Source organism: Nycticebus coucang, chromosome 19 (genome assembly GCF_027406575.1).
Source record: "Nycticebus coucang isolate mNycCou1 chromosome 19, mNycCou1.pri, whole genome shotgun sequence".
In the NCBI taxonomy this organism is placed as follows: Eukaryota; Metazoa; Chordata; class Mammalia; order Primates; family Lorisidae; genus Nycticebus; species Nycticebus coucang.
The window spans coordinates 28,428,399-28,451,010 of record NC_069798.1 but is presented as its reverse complement, the minus strand read 5'-3'; the positions used below and the strand labels follow the sequence as shown (position 1 = coordinate 28,451,010).

The window sequence follows — 22,612 nt, the reverse complement described above, 5'->3', positions numbered from 1 at the left end:
AGTGATCCCAGCGACAAGCACTTTCCTGGGAAAGCTTCTGCTTAGCCAAGTGTAGAAGTTTAAAGTGCATTTTAAGAGGACTGAAGAGAGATTTAGGGTCTCTACCCTGTGGGGTTTGAGAAATCAGCACAGGCCTCCAGTCGTATCAGCATTGTGATTAACATCTCATACCCCAGAAGACCACCTGTTACCCAGATAATATTCAACAAGATATATATGTTGCTTTGTTTTCGGTTGTTTATTTGTTGTTGTTAGTTTGTTGTTTATTTTGTCATTGTTGTTTTGTTTTTTAATTTCAACCTTCTCTGTACAGACTTTTTCCTTTTTCTTTCCTTTCTTTATTCATTTTTCTAGTTTAAATATTATTTCCCATTGCTGCCTTTTTCAATAATTAGAACTTCATTTTTGCTAGTGTTTCTACCCATATTATTTGGTTTTTCACCCAATTTTATGCTGTAAAGTTTTCTGTTTGCTTGTTTTGGTTTGATTTATAGCATTTTTGTCTTTCCCCTCTACTTGGTGGAGGTAGGGTACTGGGTCCGATCAGGTTAGCAAAGAGCTGCTGACCTCAAGGGAACCACCCAACCAGGCACCCCCAGAGGTTGGGTTTTTTTTTAAGGTTGTGTCAAAGTACCCTACTGTACACCTATATTGCTCTGTCTCCCTCTTTCTGTGCCTCTCTTCTTTTTGTTAATATTCCCATTCACCCACCACCCTCTCCTTTCTCTATTTTCTTTTCTTTCTTTCTTTTTCTTTCTTTTATCCCTTCTTGCTCTTCAACCTTCTCATCCTTCTGGTTCTGTACCAAAAGGACTCATTGAAACCTTAGTCCACAGGCATGGAAATTTAAAGAGCAAAAGGAAGTGAAAGGAAAATTAGGGCAACGAAACAAATAAAGAAATCACTCATGAGGAAGAATCAGCAGAAAACTCCTGGCAACATGAAGAACCAGTCCAGAGCAAACCCTCCAAGGGACCATGAGGTAGCTACTGCAGAGGACTCCACATATAAACAAATGTTACGAATGACAGAAAGGGAATTTAGAATACACATGATGAAAACAATGAAGGAGATGATGGAAACAATGAAGGAAATGGCTACTAAAGTGGAAAATAACCTAAAGGAAATCCAAAAACAGAATCAAATAAGAGATGAATGATATAAAGAATATAGAAAGGATATAGCAGAGATGAAGGAACTGAAGCAGTCAATTAGGGTAATTAAAGATGCCATGGAAAGTATCAGCAACAGGTTAGACCATGCAGAAGAAAGAATTTCGGAGGTAGAGGACAAAGTTCTTGAGATAATTCAGATAGTACAAGAGGCAGAAAAGAAGAGACAGAAAGAATATTCACTGTCAGAATTATGGGACTTTATGAAGCATTCCAACATACAAGTTATAGGAATCCCAGAAGGGGAAGAAGAATGCCCCAGAGGAATGGAAGCCATATTAGAGAATATAATAAAAGAAAATTTACCAAATATCACCAAAGATTCTCACACTGCTTTCAGAGGGATATCGGACCCCAAGTTGCCTCAACTCTAACCGAGCTTCTCCAAGACACATTGTGATGAACCTGTCCAAAGTCAAGATCAAAGAAAAGATTCTACAAGCTGCCAGGAATAAGCGCCAGTTGACCTATGGGGGCAAATCCATCAGAGTGACTGCAGACTTCTCTAATGAAACTTCCTAAGCAAGAAGACAATGGTCATCTACCTTTAATCTACTTAAACAGAACAATTTCCAGCCCAGAATTCTGTACCCTGCTAAGCTAAGCTTTAAAATTGATGAAGAAATCAAATCATTTACGGATACACAAACATTGAGGAAATTCGCCACAACAAGACCAGCTCACAGGAAATACTTCAACCTGTCCTTCAACCATCACAATGGATCAGCAGCAAAGTGAGAACTCAGAAATTAAAGGACAGAACCTAACTTCCACACTGACGCAAAAGATAAAACTAAGCAATGGACTCTCACAAAATAAGATGAATAGAATACTAGCACACTTATCAATTACCTCAATAAATGTTAATGGCTTGAATTCCCCACTGAAGAGACATAGATTGGCTGACTGGATTAAAAAACACAAGCCATCCATTTGCTGTCTGCAAGAAACACACCTGGCTTCAAAAGACAAATTAAAGCTCTGAGTCAAGGGTTGGAAGACAATTTTTCAGGCAAATGGAATTCAGAAGAAAAGAGGAGTTGCAATCTTATTTTCAGAAACATGTGGATTTAAAGCAACTAAAGTCAAAAAAGACAAAGATGGTCACTTTATATTGGTCAAGGGAAAAATACAACAAGATGTTTCAATTCTAAATATTTATGCACCCAATTTAAATGCTCCCAGATTCTTGAAACAGACCTTACTCAGTTTGAGCAATATGATATCTGATAATACCATCATAACAGGGGACTTTAACACTCTTCTTACAGAGCTGGACAGATCCTCCAAACAAAATTAAACAAAGATATAAGAGATTTAAATGAGACCCTAGAACAACTGTGCTTGATAGACGCATATAGAACACTCCATCCCAAAGATAAAGAATATACATTCTTCTCATCACCCATGGAACATTCTCCAAAATTGATCATATCCTGGGACACAAAACAATTATCAACAGAATCAAAAGAATTGAAATTTTACCTTGTATCTTCTCAGACCATAAGGCACTAAAGGTGGAACTCAACTCTAACAAAAACGTTCAACCCCACACAAAGGCATGGAAATTAAACAACCTTCTGTTGAATAACGGATGCATGAAGAAATAAAACAGGAAATCATTAACTTCCTTGAACATAACAACAATGAAGACACAAGCTACCAAAACCTGTGGGATAAAAAACTCTGCAAAAGCAGTTTTGAGAGGAAAATTTGTCACTTTAGATGCCTACATTCGAAAAACAGAAAGAGAGCACATAAACAAACTCACATGCCATCTTACAGAATTGGAAAAAGAAAAACAATCTAAGCCTAAACCCAGTAGAAGAAAAGAAATATCCAAAATCAAATCAGAGATCAATGAAATTGAAAACAAAAGAATCATTCAGAAAATTAATGAAACAAGGATCTGGTTTTTTGAAAAAATTAATAAAACAGATAAACCATTGGCCAGACTAATTAGAAATAGAAAAGTAAAATCTCTAGTAACCTCAATCAGAAATGATAAAGGGGAAATAACAACTGATCCCACAGAGATACAAGAGATCATCTCTGAATACTACCAGAAACACTATGCCCAGAAATTTGACAATGCGAAGGAAATGGATCAATATTTGGAATCACACCCTCTCCCTAGACTCAGCCAGGAAGAAATAGACCTCCTGAACAGACCAATTTCAAGCACTGAGATTAAAGAAATAATAAAAAATCTTCCAACAAAAAAATGCCCTGGTCCAGATGGCTTCACACTAGAATTCTATCAAAAACCTTCAAGGAAGAGCTTATTCCTGTACTGCAGACATTATTCAAAAAATTGAGGAGGAAGGAATCTTTCCCAACACATTCTACAAAACAAACATCACCCTGATACCAAAACCAGGAAAAGACCCAACCAAAAAGGAGAATTTCAGACCAATTTCACTCATGAATATAGATGCAAAAATTCTCAACAAAATCCTAGCCAATGGATTACAGCTTATCATCAAAAAAGCATACATCACAATCAAGTAGGTTTCATCCCAGGGATGCAAGGCTGGTTTAACATACGCAAGTCCATAAATGTTATCCACCATATTAACAGAGGCAAAAATAAAGATCATATGATCCTCTCAATAGATGCACAAAAAGCATTCGATAAAATCCAGCATCCTTTTCTAATTAGAACACTGAAGAGTATAGGCATAAGTGGCACATTTCTAAAACTGATTGAAGCTATCTATGACAAACCCACAGCTAATATTTTACTGAATGGAGTAAAACTGAAAGCTTTTCCTCTTAGAACTGGAACCAGACAAGGTTGTCCTCTTTCACCTTTACTATTCAACATGGTGCTGGAAGTTCTAGCCAATACAGTTAGGCAAGACAAGGAAATAAAGGGAATCCAAATGGGAGCAGAGGAGGTCAAACTCTCCCTCTTTGCTGACGACATGATCTAATACTTAGAGAATCCCAAAGACTCAACCATAAGACTCTTAGAAGTCATCAAAAAATACAGTAATGTTTCAGGATATAAAATCAATGTCCACAATTCAGTAACCTTTGCATACGCCAATAACAGTCGAGATGAGAAACTAATTAAGGATACAACTCCCTTCACCATACTTTCAAAGAAAATGAAATACCTAAGAATATACCTAACGAAGGAGGTGAAGGACCTCTATAAAGAAAATTATGAAATCCTCAGAAAGGAAATAGCAGAGGATAATAATAAATGGAAGAACATGCCATGCTCATGAATGGGAAGAATCAACATTGTTAAAATGTCTATACTTCCCAAAGCAATCTACCTATTCAATGCCATTCCTATTAAAATACCAACATTGTACTTTCAAGATTTGGAAAAAATGATTCTGCATTTTGTATGGAACCAGAAAAAAACCCATATAGCTAAGACAGTTCTTAGTAATAAAAATAAAGCTGGGGGGCATCACCATACTAGATTTTAGGGTGTACTACAAAGCCATAGTGGTCAAGACAGCATGGTACTGGCACAAAAATAGAGACATAGACACTTGGAATCGAATAGAAAACCAAGAAATGAAACTAACATCTTACAACCACCTAATCTTTGATAAACCAAACAAAAACATACCTTGGGGGAAAGACTCCCTATTCAATAAATGGTGTTGGGAGAACTGGATGTCCACATGTAAAAGACTGAAACTGGACCCACACCTTTCTCCACTCACAAATATTGATTCAAGATGGATAAAGGACTTAAATTTAAGTCATAAAACAATAAAAATCCTCAAAGAAAGCATAGGAAAAACACTGGAAGTTATTGACCTGGGTAAAGACTTCATGAAGAAGACTGCCATGGCAATTGCAACAACAACAAAAAAAACAAGTGGGACTTCATTAAACTGAATAGCTTCTGTACAGCCAAGGAGACAACAACCAAAGCAAAGAGACAACTTACACAATGGGAAAGGATATTTGCATATTTTCAATCAGACAAAAGCTTGATAACTAGGATCTATAGAGAACTCAAACTAATCCACATGAAAAAAGCCAACAATCCCATATATCAATGGGCAAGAGACATGAATAGAACCTTCTCTAAAGAAGACAGACGAATGGCTAACAAACATATGAAAAAATGTTCGTCATCCCTATCTATTAGAGAAATGCAAATCAAAACCACCCTGAGATATCATCTAACCCCAGTGAGAATGGCCCACATCACAAAATCTCAAAACTGCAGATGCTGGCGTCGATGTGGAGAGAAGGGAACACTTTTACACTGCTGGTGGGACTGCAAACTAGTACAACCCTTTTGGAAGGAAGTATGGAGAAACCTCAAGGCACTCAAGCTAGACCTCCCATTTGATCCTGCAATCCCATTACTGGGCATCTACCCAGAAGGAAAAAAATCCTTTTATCATAAGGACACTTGTACTAGACTGTTTATTGCAGCTCAATTTACAATCGCCAAAATGTGGAAACAGCCTAAATGCCCACCAACCCAGGAATGGATTAACAAGCTGTGATATATGTATACCATGGAATACTATTCAGCCATTAAAAAAATGGAGACTTTACATCCTTCGTATTAACCTGGATGGAAGTGGAAGACATTATTCTTAGTAAAGCATCACAAGAATGGAGAAGCATGAATCCTTTGTACTCAATTTTGATATGAGGACAATTAATGACAATTAAGGTCACGATGGGGGTAGGGGAAGGGGAGAGCAGAGAGAGAAAGGAGGAGGGAGGAGTGGGGAAAGGAAGAGCAGAGAGAGGAAGGAGGGAGGGGGTGGGGCCTTGGTGTATGCCATACCTTTTGGGGGCAAGACACAATTGCAAGAGGGACTTTACCTAACAAATGCAATCAGTATAACCTGGTTTATTGTACCCTCAATGAATCCCCAACAATAAAAAAAAAAGAAAGAAAGAAAAGAAAATACACAGGGCCCAATTACACCCCATGCCATTTAAATCATGACCTCTGGAGGTGAAGCCCAGGCATCAGAATTTTTTAAAGCTCCCAGATGATTCTGGTGCCCAGATACAGTTGGGAAACACTGGCCTAGATGCAGAACTGGGAAGACAGCACCAAACAGGGGACCCAAGTGTTTGTTCACTGGTGCTACTTCCCTGAGACCCACTCCTGCCAATTCACTGGGCTAAGTGCTGGTAATAACAGAAGGAGTTTCCCTCCCTGGGCTCCCTGGGCTCACGAAACTCCTGGTCTACTCCCAGAGCCATGCTGCCCCGGCCTCTGAGAACAAGGGTGTGGTACCTGGGGGCCAGAGATGCCATCTATGGCAGGGGTTCCCGTGCTTTGGGAACTCACAGATGTAGAAAAATAAATGTTTTTAACAAGGAAACTGATGGTGTTGGTTGGCCAGCTTTTTATTAAAATTTTTGAAAAGGACATTTTTTAAAAAAGAACTACCATAAAATCACTTCACAAAAAAAAAAAAAAAAGAAAGAAAGAAAATGAGTCTAGATATTTTCTTGTGCCAAAAAGTAAGGAAGTGTTCAAAGAATTATGGAGACACATCAAAAGGACCCAGATGACTTGAAGGAGTTCCAATTGGCCAGATCTGTGGCAATTTGCACATCAGAATAAATATTGAGTGATGGGTTATGACTATTTAAGCAAATAGGAATCCATGTAGATAGAAAAAATAATTTAATGAATAAATAAATAGGGAAGGAGGAAAACTCAATCGTACAAAAGAATGCAAACTAATAAATCAAGAAGGAATGATATATTTGTAAAATTATATAACTTACAAAATTATTTAGGCAAAACTCATTAATAGATGCTGAATTTAATGAACGTTTGATAATGAACAGGTTGTTTACATATATTATCAAAATATTTCTCCACAAAATACTTGTTAATTAGTAAGTAAGACATATTTATCAATGAGTTTTACAGTGGAAAAACCTGGCAGATACCACCTAAACCAAGTGGAAAGAGTTAATATCACCAGGATTGGGACAAATTAACAAAGTGAATCTCCTAGGATGCGCTGAGAAGAACATATCATCAGTCCTTTGGCATTTCTACCAAAAATACAGAAATCATAAGGAAACCTTAGATAATCTCATATTAAGGGACATTCAGTGTAGTAGCTGGACTGTACTTTTCAAAAACATCAAGGTCATGAAAGAAAAAGGAAGACAGAGGAGCTGTTCCATGAGGGAGGAAACTAAAGAGACCTGACAAGCACGAATAACACACGATCCTAAATAGCACTGGAACAAGACGTGGAATCTGAATGGGGTCTGTGGATCAAATGTAGCATAGGTCAATGGCAAGTCCTACTGTTGATGATTATTCTGGGGTCTTGTCAGAGAGTGTCCTTATACTAGAAATACATATTAGGAGGTAATGAGGCATCATTTTGCAGCTTATTTTCAAATGATTTAGAAAAGTCAACAATCAGAGAAGCTGTTGAAAGGTACTATAGCTACTTTTATTTCTACTTTTGTTTTGTTTTTTTCTTTTGAGACAGAGTTTCACTCTGTCACTCTGAGTAGAGTGCCATGGGTAACATTAAATTTTAATTTTCCTAAATTGTGGCATCAGTAAATGTCATATTTTTGCTTCTTTACTGCAAAGAGTAGTTGGGTTTGTTCAGGTGTGTGTTTCAGGTACAGCTAGGACCAGTGCTGTGGCCACAACTCTGAACTTGAGCCTCTCCTCGGCCCACGTGAGGGAAGCCCTACCTGCAGTGATAGCCACAGTTCTTCTCTCCTGGTCTGACACGAACAGGTAGGCCTGGACTACAGGGGCTGACAAACCCCTCTGATGTCCAAAGATCCTGAGACTGAAGAACACAAGCCAAGTCCTGGCCTCTGCATGCATTTCCATAATGACCCGTCCATGGCCAGGCCGTAAGAGAGCTGCCAATACAGGCTGGCAGCATCTCTGTCTCAACTCCCATTGGTCTCCAGCACCACCAGCCTGCTATCAGATGACACCCAAGACAATGGTCTCTTTTCTTTCCTTATTCCTGAAACCCTGGCCCCTGCCTCTGCCCAGGGCAGCTCCCCTGGTTCTCCCCATCTCACTGGCTGCTGCTCTAGTCTCCTTTGCCTGCCTCTCCTCTCCCCACCTGCACATCTTGGGTCACCTCAGGGCTCAAGTGGCCTTTGCTTTTCTACATGCTCTGTCCCCGTGTCATAGCATCCATTCCCAAGACCAACACAGTAGTCCCTCCTTATCCACGGTTTCACAGCCAAGTATGGTCTGAAAATAGGTGAGGACAGTACAAGAAAATATTCTGAGAGAGACACCACATTCCCGTAAGTATATTATAGCAGATTGTTGCAAATATTCTGAGAGAGACACCACATTCCCGTAAGTATATTATAGCAGATTGTTGCAAATATTCTGAGAGAGACACCACATTCCCGTAAGTATATTATAGCAGATTGTTGCAAATATTCTGAGAGAGACACCACATCCCCGTAAGTATATTATAGCAGATTGTTGCAGCTACTCTACTTCATCATTAACAGTAGTACTGTTAATCTCTTACCGTACCTGGTCTGTAAATTAAAATTTATCAAAAAAACAATAAAATTTATCATACATGTGTATGTATAAGAAAAAACAGGGCAGTACTGGTGGTCTCCAATTTTACGATGGTGCAAAAGCTATTCGTGTTCAGTAGAAATAAACATCGAGACCCATACAACCATCCCGTTTTTCACTCTCGGTACAATACTCAATAAACTACATGAGATACTCGATACTTTCATATAAAATAGGCTTTGTGTTTGATGATCTTGCCCAGCTGTAGCCTAAAGGTAAGTGTTCTGAGCACTTTTAAGGTAGGCTAGCTAGTTCAGTTCCACAGGAAGGGCTGAGCAGAATAAGTCACCAAATCACATAAGAGAAGGACCCAAGGGTCAGCAGACCCAGATTCAAATCCTTGCTCTGCCATTTAGCAGCAGGTGGCACGGACAGAGGGCTTACCCTCAGTAACCCACAGGCTCCGTATCTACAAGACAGGGATAAGATTACTAGCCACGTGTAGGATTGTTTTAAGGATCAAACAAAACAAAGCATGTAAAATGCTTTAGCATGGAGCCAGCACACAGATTCAGTAAGTCACAGCTATAATTCCTGACAGTAACCAGGTTCACCAGCTAGAAACAGGGTCCCCTCAGATCCCATCAGCAGTGTCATGCTCAAAAGTCAGTCCATACCAAGAAAGGCAGAATGAGAATGGCTTTTTTACCATAATATCCTGATTTTTTTTTTGCATGCTTTTCTTCACTTTCTGTACTCTTTTCTTCAATTTATAGAAAAAAATTCTAGGATAAACAAAGAGAGGTAGTTTCTGTACTGCAGTGAAAGCCCTTACCTCAAATGCAGCGCAGGATTTAATCGGGTAGAGATAAATGTTGGTGACAACGTGTGGCCCGAGGTCCCCATCAAGGTCCCCTGTGGCTTTCTCTGAAGGTGTCTGCTGAGTTCCGGGGGCCTCACACAAAGGTGGGGACAAAGCCATGGCACTGATGGCAGAGGACAAGTTGGTCCCAACCCTGGAGTCTGTGGGGGCACCTTCCTGAGGGGAAGGGCTGCGGCCACACTCGCCCTGCCTGGGAGCAGGGGCTTGAAGGACAGGCTGGCCATCTGCCAAGCACAGGTAGGTGCCTATGATGAACCTGAGAAAGGCCTGGGCATCCTCCAGTGTAGACATGTATCCAAACGAAATTCTCACTGAGCCGGTAGGATGCCCATCTACAAGGTCAATATCGTCTCCACAGACATGACCAGCCTGGAACAAAAGGGAAGTAAATCAGCCACAGGGACTAACAAACACATTGGGAAATGAATTTTGTTAATTTTAAATTTAACCTGGGAAGATACTAATGCTAATATGTGCTGGGTGCTGAGACACAGTTCAGTTCTGCACACTCACTTTCCAGATTTTAGTTTGCTCAACTGTAAATTGGGGCTGACATCAACAGACACACTTCATGCAGAATATTTCCCAGACCCAAGACAAGGCTGGCTCACAGACAGGCCGACACACAGCAAAGTCTCTGAAGCACCGAGGGGTCACTTCATGGTCTACCCAGGGCTAAAGGTGGCAGAAACACCACCGTTCTCTCCCTTCAGTCTCCCAGTACTGAAGGGAGGCCTGAGCTCTGCCAGCCGCTCCTTGACAAGAGGGAAAGGCAGAGGCACTGCCCTGCAAATGAACAGCCCAGGCTGGCTACTAAAGCCAAAGCAGCCCAGGAGCCTCTGTGGGGAGGTGGGAAATAGGCAAAAGGAGCTCAAGCTCCAAGCCCAGCTGCCTGGTGATGGCCACTGGTCAGCTCAGTGCATCAGGTTGCCCTGGACACCGCCACAGTGCTGGACCCAGGTCAGTCACCTAGAAAGATGACAGTCTGCAGGATCAAAAAGCACGTCTGGGACAGCATTTCTCTGTGTTCTGAGTCCCCCTCTTCCACCTGCCCCCTCCTATCCTTCTTTTCTCCCTCTTTTCCTCCTTTTTTGAAATAAAACTTAATTCATGGTTAGTTGGGATCTAGTATATACAATCTTTAAAATCAACCCAATGAAACTCAAATTAGGAACTCTTCCAAAATAAGTAAGGGTTCTTTGTCCCTCCAACTTCTCTTATGAAATGATTCCAAACAGGCTACGAAAAACCTCAAGCACTGCAGGGCAAGACAGAGAGGGAGGGGATTCTGAGAGATGCAGAATCCCTGGAGGCCTGGAGGAGTCTCACTCTGCACCCACTCAGATGTGAGCTAACTGCCTCCTGAGGCTAGACCCCAGGAGAACCGATGTCATATACTAACACATCTCTTAGTGACGCTCCTCTCTGTCTTTAAATTTTTGCCCTCAAAGTAAAAAATGAATCAGAAAGTACTGCCACAGAGGTAATACCTTGAAACCTTTTCTAATTTTATTGGCCCCGTTTTCCTTCATACATCCACAGAGTAGGCTTAGAGAACTCAGCCTGCAGAGCCAGCACCACCCCAGACACACACCAGGCCATCAGCCTAGCAGGAGGCGCCACGGCTGGGTCTTGCTGGCGAACTTTGGGCCACAGCATTTGTACCAACCTGAACATGCTTCCTGACCATCTCATTGCTTATTCCCAGGTGCCTCTGGCAGGCCCCAGTGTTACAGAAGCAGCCCGTTCGCAAATGGATGTTGTAAAGACTGGCCATTTTGTCCACCTGCAGATTCAATATGACATGGAGTAAGTGTTACAAATACACACTTTCAGTCGGAATGCCTGGGACAGCATTTCAGGTCAGCACTTGGATCTTTCTTTCCTTACAATAAAATAACAATACAAACCTGGGATTTTGCTCTAAAATGCCACGATCTATCATGGGTTTATTAAACATTTTGTTAAATGTTACAGTCAGATAGATTAGATTATCATAGCAAATTCATGCCAAATTCTAAGTGAAGAGCCCATGTTTCCACATTTCAGTGGGGCTGGAGGCTCTGGAAGTGCTGTAACCATCTACACGGAGCTGGATTACACAGCAGCTCCGCCTTGGCAAACACTGTGTTGAGAATGTGTGTTACTGATTTGCTTTTCCTAAATTCTCCAGCTTTGGGTTCATTCACAGAATTTGTGTAGTCCAGAAGTTACAAAGGCTCTTTCCTGCCCTCTGGAGACTCAGAGAGGTGCTTCATATTCACTTAAGCCGCAGGGGATGTCTGCCCCAGCTCTTGCTGGCTGTGGGGCAAGGACTCTATGTCCGCCCAGGGCCTGGAGGCCTAGTGAGGGTCCTCAGCCCAGGTGACACAGGCTGAACTCAGGGAAAGGAATTACTAACTGCATTCAGGGAAACAAATACATCTTGCTCAACTGGTTAAGACTTCAAACTTTTCTCCCTGGAATCACATATAAGATGGCCAGAGGCAGCCACAAAAACTACCAGTAATCATGTAATGGTCAGCCTGGGCTCATGGCTGGCTGATTCTTTGCAAGACCATGGCTGTTTTCACTGATGCCACCTCCCATGGTCTGTCTGAAAAGAAGCCATTCTCTGGGTTGAACTGAGAGGCCTCAGAAAAAGAAACAACTGTATTCCCTGGCACTGGCACAGAGACCTGCTGGTGAAACCCAGGAGTTCCTTGGCTCTGTGAAATATGATCCAGCCCCACTGGGTCCAACCAACTCCATCTCCAGAGTCTAGTTTCCATTCACAGGGCAACTCCCAGGGAGACTCCCCTCCCTCAACTCCCATCAGGATGAATTAGAATCCCCACAGCCACCCTTCACCTGCTCCCCATATTCACTGTTCCAGTTATCATTGCTACAAAATAAGCCACCCAAACTTGGTAGAATAAAGCAGTAACCATTTTATTATGCTCAGGGCTACAGTGGGTCGGGAATTCAGAACAGGTACAAAGGAAGATGGCTTGTTTCTCCTCCATAATATCTTGAGTCTCAGCTGAGAAAACTCAGAGAGTGATTTGGCATCTGGACACTGAAATCCACGTAGCTTGGGCTTCCTTGCAGCATGGCAGCCAGGGTACAAGATAATATCTACCATGTAGCCCAGGGCTCCAAAAATGAGTGAACAAATGGCATCACCTTTTCTGACCTAGCCTCAGAAGCCATGCAATATCACCTTCGTGGCATTCTATGTATTGGTTATGAGCAAGTCATTTTAAGGGGAAGAGACATGGAGCCCAGCCCTCCACGGAGGAGCATCAAGGTCACATGGCAGAAGAGGATGTGTGTGGAAGACACTGTTTAGCCACACTTACCTTATTTCCCATTAGTTAGTCTCCTCTTGCCTTCAGCCCTGGGGTATAATCCCACATAGGCCCAGCCTATGCCTAGCCAGCTAGAGGTGGCTGGTGCCATGACAGGGTGAAACCAGCATCCAGGGAAGAACAAAAAACTAGTCTAGCCACAGGTAGGGGGCCCTCCAGCCATGGAGCCTTCATGCTCGATGTTTATGGAGCAGTTACTTTGTCCCAGGTCCTGTGTCAAGTGATGTATCTATTGTATCGCACTTAATTCTCTTATCAACACTATAAGCACGGTATATTGTTATCCCCATTTCACAGAGCCTTGGAGAACTTAACTTGCCTGAGCTCAGAGCCAGCAAGAAGCACTCAGAATCTAACTGCTACACAGGGTAACCTCCAACACTGTGGAGAATAAGGCCTGGATACCAAAAACTAGAATTCAAACCCTTCTCACAAAAGGCTGAATATTCTCCCTGAAAAAGAGATGGCCAAAGCCGGCTATGATCTTTCCAAAAGCCTCTGAAATCCCTAGGGAATTCCCACACTGTGAAGTCCCTTAACCCCTGGAAAACCATAAGTGCGCTTTTCTGAAATGGCAGAGCTGGCCATGCCTCAACCACGAGACCCACTCATGCAGCGAGTGCCCTCTACCAATGTGCAGAGGGGGAAATTTGTCGTGTCCAGCTCCGAGGAATGGTCATTTAGACAGGCAGCCCCCTCTCTGTTGGTTCTTCTCTGAGCATTCTTCCACCTACCCTCCAGGCCACCACAAATACAAATTTACTTTAGATTCAAGAAAAAAATTACCCATTAACTAAAATAACATATTTAAAAAGGCAAACTTTAGGCTGCATGCAGTGGATCATGCGTGTAATCCTAGTACTCTGAGAGGCCGAGGCAAGAAGATAGCTCAAGCTTGGGAGTTTGAGACCAGCCTGAGCAAAAGGGAGACCCTGTCTCTACTAAAAGTAGAACAATTATCCAGGTATTGTGGTGGGCACCTGTAGTCCCAGTTCTTCTAGAGGCTGAGGCAGGAGGAATCCACGTACCCAGGAGTTTGAGGTTGCTGTGAGCTAGACTGATGCCATGGCACTCTAGCCTAGATGACAGAGTGAGACTCACACTTTCTCAAAAAAAAAAAAAAGAAAGAAACAAAAAAAAGATGGCAAACTTTTTCCCTTGATGCATTTTCCACCACCAACCCTGGACAAGCATTTAAAGTCACATGCTTCTTAGTGGTGTTGGGGCTGGGTCTGCTGGCTGATGGCAATAGACAAGGTGGGCTCCAACAGTTGACATGCTCAGGAGACCACCTGTGACTGTAGAGTGTCTGATCCTGAATGTCAGTGAGGACTAATATTTCCCCCAGAAGAATAATTCCCAACTTTGCTTTTTAAGAAGTTTATAGCTACCAAGCAGGATGGCTACTTAGAATGGGGTGGGGGAATATTCCTTAGGAAATGGATTTGGTTTGGGAAATTTGGGGTTTAACAAAGGTGAGTGGAGATATGGCTGTCAGGGGAAGACCAACACCATCTGCCAAACTCATCTGACAATCGAATCAGCTCCTCACAGAGCTGCTCTGGGAAGGACCTTTGATTCCTGGTGCCAATCTGTAACACCTCTTCTGGTCTCTACCTACTGGTCTATGCCTAGTGTGACTCTAGAATTTTTAGGGGACTGGGAAGTGACCACCTTACTCAACTGTGGCAAGGACCCAAGTAGTTCCCAATCTGTGAGCCACTGTTGGCATTTTTTTCATGGGTATATCTGCAGAAACTATTTTTAACCAACCTACCAAATCCTTTGAACTCATAATATGCATAAACTAAAGTATAAATAGGGCCTCTGTGACACTAAGAGCCATATTTCTGTTTGTCATGAGAAAGGGTTTAATAAAGGCGTGCTACCAGCGTGGCTGCCAACATGCAAATGAGGGTAGCAAACCCATAGTTCTGAGTTGACACTGCAACATGGTCTGACACATCTGGGACCACCAGGCTGTCTGTACATGAAATGACCTCAACCCTGGTGTTCTGTCCAAGCTACTTATCATCTCAACTATTTTAGTTAGTGTGTCTCCCTCACTGGCAACCTATGTGCTGTTCCCTTCCACTGCTATCAGAAGAATTGGCCTCTTTCTACCCACTTGAAATTTACCATTTCTGGCTAAGCAAAGAGGGCTGAAAAACTAAATCACCACGCTTATTAGAATTGTGTGTAAGTGAGAGTGGGAAAGCCTCTGGGTGAGGCCTCTTCAGCAGTGCATGAACCAAGGTCATGGCTATTCACAGGGCACAGAGGCCTTCTCTGCAGGGTTGAGAGCTCAGCACAGCTTCCAAATTCCAGATAAGAGTGATTCTGTTGTAAAAAGGTCAGCAAGATGAAAAGAAAACCCACCTGGGAGTAACCAATGACATTCCCAATGTCATCCAGCACATTAAAATTGATGATTGGACCCTGAACCTCAGGGCTGCTGAACTCAGAATCGCTGTAAATCCGCACCACGGGGGCTCCACTGGAGTACCGGAGGGAGGCCAGGGCAGCGTAGGTGTACTGAGCCAAGGCAAAGGTGTGTTGCTTTATATTCTCCATCCCACCTCAAAATCAATTATGAAATGCCAAGAGAATCATGAGCTGTACATAGATTCAGTCACTTATTTTTATTAAAACAAATTTGTTATAACTGGCAAACCTAGACCTCATGTGAACAATTCTAAATACATGTAAATAGTACATGACATTGCCCTTGTGACGAATGTTTAGGTCTTTGGTACTGAACAATAGTTTACCATTGCTGTTTCTGTTATTTCCATAGGGATTTCTGTCATCGTTGTTTTTAATATAAGTATAATATTCTTTAAATATTCAGATACTTTAGATCTGTTAGTAAAAGATTGAAAAAATGTGCAATTTTTCTATTTCTTTAGCTTTTTTAAAAAACTGCATGTTTAATACATCTGTAAGAATAGAGGGAATGCAACAAGGATTAAAATTTTATAATATACTTTGGACATTTATGTAAAAGAGGTTTCCCCTATTTTCCTGTCTTTTCTATCTTCTTAGAGCAATAAATCATAATTATTTCTTTCACAGACAAGCTGCTCCATTATGTTGAACAGTAATTACATCTTTATGTTCACATCATCATCACCTCCAAAAACTCTGCCCTTCATTTCATGGCATGGTCGCTCTACACTGTTCCACAGCGAAATTGTACTCCAATCAAATTTGAAGAGCCCAAAGAAATGAGAGCAAACAGCAGTCAAATTCACATGAATGAAAGACCACAGGTTTTTAAGTACTGATCTAGTAACTGTACTGGAGTCTAGAGTCTGGAACAAACTTTCTACTTATTAATATTATTAAAATAGTGATAATAAAAATGAAAGCTACATTAATGAAAAAAGAACTCAGGAATGAGGTCACTAAATACAGCCAACTACATTGTAAATACAGATCCGACGTATTTCCTGATTAGTGTCAGGTAAATACCCGTCTCCCCTGAATTCTGGTCTCAGTGAAAAAGGTCAGAACAATGATAAAGAAGGTCCATTTTTAAACAATGAGATCCTTTGGGAAAATCACTTTGGGAAAAGTTGTTCTTTTTATGGGAGTTAAAGGACTGTCCTCCTGCTGGGAACTCATTCATGTCTCCACCCTTACAGGCTACCTGGCCTTTACATTTATGATTGGTTCTTGTATAGCTTTTCTAGGCTATGTATGACTAACAAACAAGGAAATCAGAAGGTATATGTATGGCTCCAGGAATTTTTTGTAGACCAGAGCAGAACTGGAATGACGGTGCAAGGAAGGCACACCATTGTCCTCTGCTTACGATCCCAAACGTCTCCAAGCAAGCAAAATGGATAAAAACTGCTGCTGAGGGATCTTCTTTCACTGGACTTAGTGTTAGGCCTAAGTGGGCCTAGGCTAAAGCAGAAAAGTATCAGGCCTAAACTATAATGAAAAAATACTAGTTAACTCCTGGCAAATTTCCGGACTGCAAGTTTCCAAAAAAGAAGTGAAATAAGTCTAGTTCACCCCCAAGATAAATGAGAAGTACTAATTGATTTCTTTCTTCTAGATCACTCCCAGTTTCTTGCTTGGCTAACTCCCTGGGAAACGAACTGACTGTCCCTGGACCAACCTTTAACAATACCAGGTGGAGAAAATACTGAGACAAAGATGTATGAAACTAAGATGTATAGGGGGTGTATGACATATAGCTAACTAACAGTAAAATTCTGCTTCTGTACAATGCTTGCTTGCTTGCTATCCTACCCAGATGCACCTGGACAGTCTGTGTGTCAACCAGGATGCAGACCAGGCCTTAAAAACCCGACTCTTAAGCACTCGTTGGGACACTGAGGCGGTCGCCAGCTGACTCTTGCATAAAGGACTCTTCTGTTTATTCAGCTAGTGTGATGACATGGTCTTTGGGAATTTATGTGCTCATTAGTCCAAGACAACAATGAAATAAGGAAAAAGGCTGAGGCTCAGCTAGTGTGATGACATGGTCTTCGGGAATTTATGGGCTCATTAGTCCAAGACAACAATGAAATAAGGAAAAAGGCTGAGGCTCAATCTGAAATGGCAAGGAAAGTCACCTGTCTTTAAGTAACCCAGCTCAGCATACCACCTCGGTGGCCACAGAGGGAGCAGGACAGGTTGAGTCAACCAGGGGCCAAAAAGACAGGCTTGAATAGATGAGGGCTAATGCCGAGGATCATATAAAGGAAGAGAAACAAGAACACAAGGTCAAGGAAAACAACAAAACGGACATAAAGGAAAGAAGATGCCCAGAGGAGGTACCGAAGGTGGGTGGCAGACGCAGGCAAACTGAAGTGGGTGGATCGCCTGAGCTCACAGGTTGGAGACCAGCCTCAGCCAGAGCAAGGACCTCGTCTCTAAAAATAGCCGGGTATTGTGGTGGGCGCCTGTGGTCCCAGCTACTCGGGAGGCTGAGGCAAGAGAATCACTTGAGCCCAAGCACTCTGAGGTTGCTGTGAGCTATGACGCCACAGCACTCTACCAACCAAAGGTGACAAGTGAGACTCCCTCTCAAAAAAAGAAAAAAAAAGAATGCAGGCAAAGGGCGGGTGGAGAAGTGGAGGGCCTTCGGAGAGCGCTTGGAAGCGAAGCAGCAGGGAAGCCCCAGCAGGACGGAGGGGAATGGTGCCCCCGGCCAGGGCTCCGAGTGGGCTGTGGCTGGAGCCTGCCAAGCTGCTCAAAGGTCACGGGCGCGTCCTCAAGGCTAGAGCCCCTCCTCAGCCCACCTCACCCTCCTCTTGTGTTTTTTAATTAATGTTTAAATTATTTTAATATCATACGAAGCAATGAAGGATACATGCTTCAACATATATGAGCCTTGGGAACATAATGCTAAGTGAAATATGCCAGACACAAAAGAGCAAATATTCTAAGATTTCACTTATGTGAGGTACCCAGAATAGACAATTCCACAGAGACAGGAAGTAGAATAAAGGTTACCAAGGGCTGGGGTTAGGGGCGGGGACACAATTGGGAGTTATTGTTTAATAAGTAGTTTCAGGACGAGCTTGGTGGCTCATGCCTGTAATCCTAGCACTCTGGGAGGCCTTGGCGGGTGGATCGCCTGAGCTCAGAAGTTCAAGACCATACTGAGAAAATAAAAATAAAAAAATAGATAAATAGCCGGACAGTGTGGTGGTAGCCTATAGTCCCAACTACTTGGGAGGCAAGAGAATAGCTCGAATCCGGGAGTTTGAGGTTGCTGTGAGCTGTGATGCTGTGGCACTCAACCCAGGGTGAAATCTTTCAAAAAAAAAACAAGAAAGAAAGAAAAACATATAATCCTCTCGCCTCAGCCTCCCGAGTAGCTGGGACTACAGATGCCTGCCACAATGCCCTGCTAGTGAGCTATGATACCATAGAGTGAGGCACTCTACCAAGGGCAACAAAATAAGACTCTGTTTCAAAAATAAATAAATAAACAAACAAACAAATAAAATACAGAGTTTCTGTTTGGGATGATGAAAAAGTTCTATAAATAGATAATGGAGGTGTTGCACAGCACTGTGATTGTGCTTAATGCCACTGAGTTGTACACTAAAAAATAGCCAAAATGGTAAATTTTATGTCATGTATATTTTACCATAATTTATAAAAAAGCAATTAAGTAGGAAAAGTCAGGGTTTGCCACATTGTGGACTGATATTGTAACCTCTGGGTTCTCAGGTGGCCCCTGGTCCTGTTAGATCCTGTCACCATGATTTGGGTGCCCTGTTAATCTCTTTCTTTGGGAAGTATCCACTCATTAATCCCTGATATTATGATTTCCTGCATGGGGAAAATCCTAGATGCTGCCCACTCAGGCCCCTGTATTACTAACAGAATGACCGTCTCTTCCCATGAATCCTGTCTGCCTCAGTATTGGGCTGAGGTTGATGACCGGAGGGGTTCCATTATTGTGACAAAAGAGAGAATGCTTATCAGAAAAGACAAACGCTGTCAGCAGAGATAGGCATTGGTATGACCTGGGTTAAATCCCAGCTACCAGCTCCCTGGCCTGGGAGGGCATTCAACCTCTCTGGGCATCAGCTCCTTCCTGGACAAAGGGGCTTGTCATATAGCTCCCTATGGGGTGGGGAGCAGATCCAGAAAACCAGAGCTGCATAAGGCCTCAGGATCTGTAACCTTCCCCAGTCCAGGTACCAAGGATCCTCCACTTCTGTGAAGGTATTCAGCTCCTCATTTGGAATGCCTCCTACCTGTTAAAGTGTTCTTTTCAGCTGACAGAACAAAAATCATCCCCCAAACATGCTGCCTCATCTTCTTGCTCTCAGATGTCATTTTGGAATTATTTGGAATCAGATTTAAGTGTATGCGGTACCTAGCCACCACATGCCACTTGCTTCCCCAGGCTCTGTCTCCATCAGAACTGCACCTGTGCCAGAGGACCCTCAAGGTCACAGCAACAGAAGAAAATTCCACATGGATAAGAATGTCCACTGACCTGTGAGGCGCTCTAGGGCATCAAATCCATGTTTCACTGCAATCACATCAAGGAACGAGATGGTGCCATCTTCAAACCTACAACCAGGGGGTGATAAAAACAAGGTTACCTGTGGCCAACACAATCCATGTGCATTTTATGATATGTATCAAGGTTTAGGTTGTAACCTTGGTGTAATCTATTAATACTTGCCCTCTGCCACCTTATAAAACACTCTTTCCTCCTCAGGGGAGAGTGATGTCCACACCAAGACCTATCTGGCTGCCTCTGACCTGCTCTGAAGCTTCCTTGGGATACTCCAAACTTCCTAGGGTGGCCTGAGTGGTGATAAAGGGTCCTAAAAAGACAGTTACCCCTCAAGACACTGGAACGACAAGAGATGCTTTTCTGTCCCCGGGAAGAAACTGAAAACCTTCCAGTGACTTAGGCTCCTGCTATACTGACCTTTGACCACAAGAGGGCACCACTGACAGAGCATCAATTTAATGCGATGGATTCTGCCCTGAGAAGGTTGTAGAAGTGCGTCTGGGGTTCCAAAGACTATGAAACTGCCCCGTTAGGTTTAAATTACAAGGCTCTCATTAATATGACAGAAGCACACCTTGATTATCAAAGAGTTCATTATTTTTGCAGTTTGTAATTATTCATTTGGTTAAAATATTCAAATGAGGTTGCAGATCTTTATTGTCCAACCTGTGTGTCACTATTGTCTGCTCTCTGGGTGCCAAGGCTACAGACCATGGTCCAGGTGTGTACTGTCCAGACAAAATCTCTGTCCTCACAGTACTCACATTCTATGATAAATGCACACAGAGAAACCAAATAAACAACATGCTAGATGGTGACAAGAGCAATGAAGATGTGTAAGGACGAAGTGGGCTGGTGACTACTTCAGATGAGCTGGTCAGGGCAGGTCCTCTCTGAGGAAGATTACCTGAGCTGGCAATTTAGGGAGCATAGGAAAGAGCTGATTTTTGAAACAGCTAAACTCACAATTTCTGCATTCCGGAGAGAAGATACAGCAAATGCCCTGAGTGGGAAAAGCCTGGTATACACAGGAAGAGCAGATCAGTTGGCCTCAGCCAGCAAGAGGGACAGTGGCAGGAGATAGGGGAAGGAACCTACAATTTAACTAGCATCCAGGTGACCATCAGCAGTCTTATGCAAGCTGAAGTTCTCAATGAAAACATTGTGTTTTATATCTTTTTTTTTCTTTTTTTTTTAGAGACAGAGTCTCACTTTGTCATCCGTGGTAGAGTGCTGTGGTGTCACAGCTCACAGCAACTGCCAGCTCTTGGGCTTAGAAGATTCTCTTGCCTCAACCTCCTGAGTAGCTGGGACCACAGGCGCCCACTACAACACCTGGCTATTTTGTGTTTTATATCTTAATACTCTAGGAATAAGATTTACTAACAATGTTAAATTCCCTTATAAAACTAACATTCATTAATACACATACAGAATTAATGAGTCAATAATGAATTAATTGACTAACCACTAGGAATTAGTAGATAACCACTAAAAAATTAAACATTAGCCAATGATGACTGGAGTTATTAACTGGTTGATAATAATTATTAATGAATAATTGTTAGATTCTTTTTTAGAATAAAAGAGGAGGTCTTTATTTCTATCAAGGATTATATTTCACTGAGTAATAAAATGCAAGAACATGCCCAGGTATGCATTCAATAAACATTTGAGTTGAGTATTTAATCTCTGGAGCGCTAGTCTTAAATTCACAAGACAAAATTAATATTATAATAGTAAACAAATTAATATATTCTGCTTTCTGAGCATCTTGGTAGCACATGTTGCCTGGTGGCCACAGCCCACCCACCCTTGACCCCCAGGGAACTGCCCCACTTCTCTTAGCCTTTGAGTACACTTATTGGTCAAATGAAGTTTGAGGTATCATTCTGTGCTTCCTTTAATTCACATTATGTTATGCCTGTCATTCTTAATTATGTTACAGGGCAAATTGTCACATTTGGATTCAAAAAATTTCACATTAGCATTCCTGTTTTAGAATCCCCCAACTATGGAAAAGTCCTAAACAAATGACATCAAATAGCCTCATGACCTCAGGACACATATAGATGCCCACTCCATCCTGATGCTTTACCTGTATGATCTCATCATCATTCTCTCTGTCCAGAAAACACCTGAGGTGCAGAAGATTAAGTCATGCATTCCCCCAGCTAGTGAGTGGTGGGGCTGAAATTCACACCCCAGTAATCTGGCTCCAGGGCAAACATGGTTAACCAATTAACACTGACTCTATTGTCAAAGTCATGGCCCTATCCACAGGATCCCTGAGTCTGTGGCGGGTCTGTGGAGGATCCAACCTGCCTTCTCATCCAGGCACTAGCCCTGACTGGCTCCCTACCCCACTCCATAGTGTCTGGCTACTGGACCCAGCAGGACCTCAGCTGCCATTTTCATCCTCTCACAAACTCAACTTTATGGGTCCCAGCCATTACCAGCTAGGACATTCCCCAGCATAATTCACAAAGCCTGCCGGCAGCCTGGGAAAGAGGTATGCCAACAGATGCAGGCAAAGGTCTCTGGCATTTCAGGGCAAGTGGCAGCCTGCCCCAAACTTCCTTTGTAACTCACTCATGGGGGTGGCCATAGAGGCTGTGGCCAACAGTGCCTCACAAGTCTGGACCTCTGGTTTAAGTGCTTCTTCTTCCTAACTAGGTACCAAGCTGAGCTGATTCTAGCTGTCAGAGA

The 22,612-nt window shown here is 42.4% G+C and overlaps 1 protein-coding gene across 1 annotated transcript in view; it reads right to left on the bottom strand.

Moving 5' to 3' along the window:
* The window catches only part of MOCOS (molybdenum cofactor sulfurase), an 84,205-nt gene that overhangs the window by 48,794 nt on the left and 12,799 nt on the right, over window positions 1-22,612 (bottom strand). The window contains exons 5-8 of the mRNA XM_053571110.1: window positions 19,877-19,953; window positions 15,280-15,479; window positions 11,220-11,336; window positions 9,503-9,919 (exon numbers count right to left, since the gene is read on the bottom strand). Of these exons, the coding sequence (XP_053427085.1) occupies window positions 9,503-9,919; window positions 11,220-11,336; window positions 15,280-15,479; window positions 19,877-19,953 (811 nt within the window). The remainder of the gene's footprint in view (window positions 1-9,502; window positions 9,920-11,219; window positions 11,337-15,279; window positions 15,480-19,876; window positions 19,954-22,612) is intronic.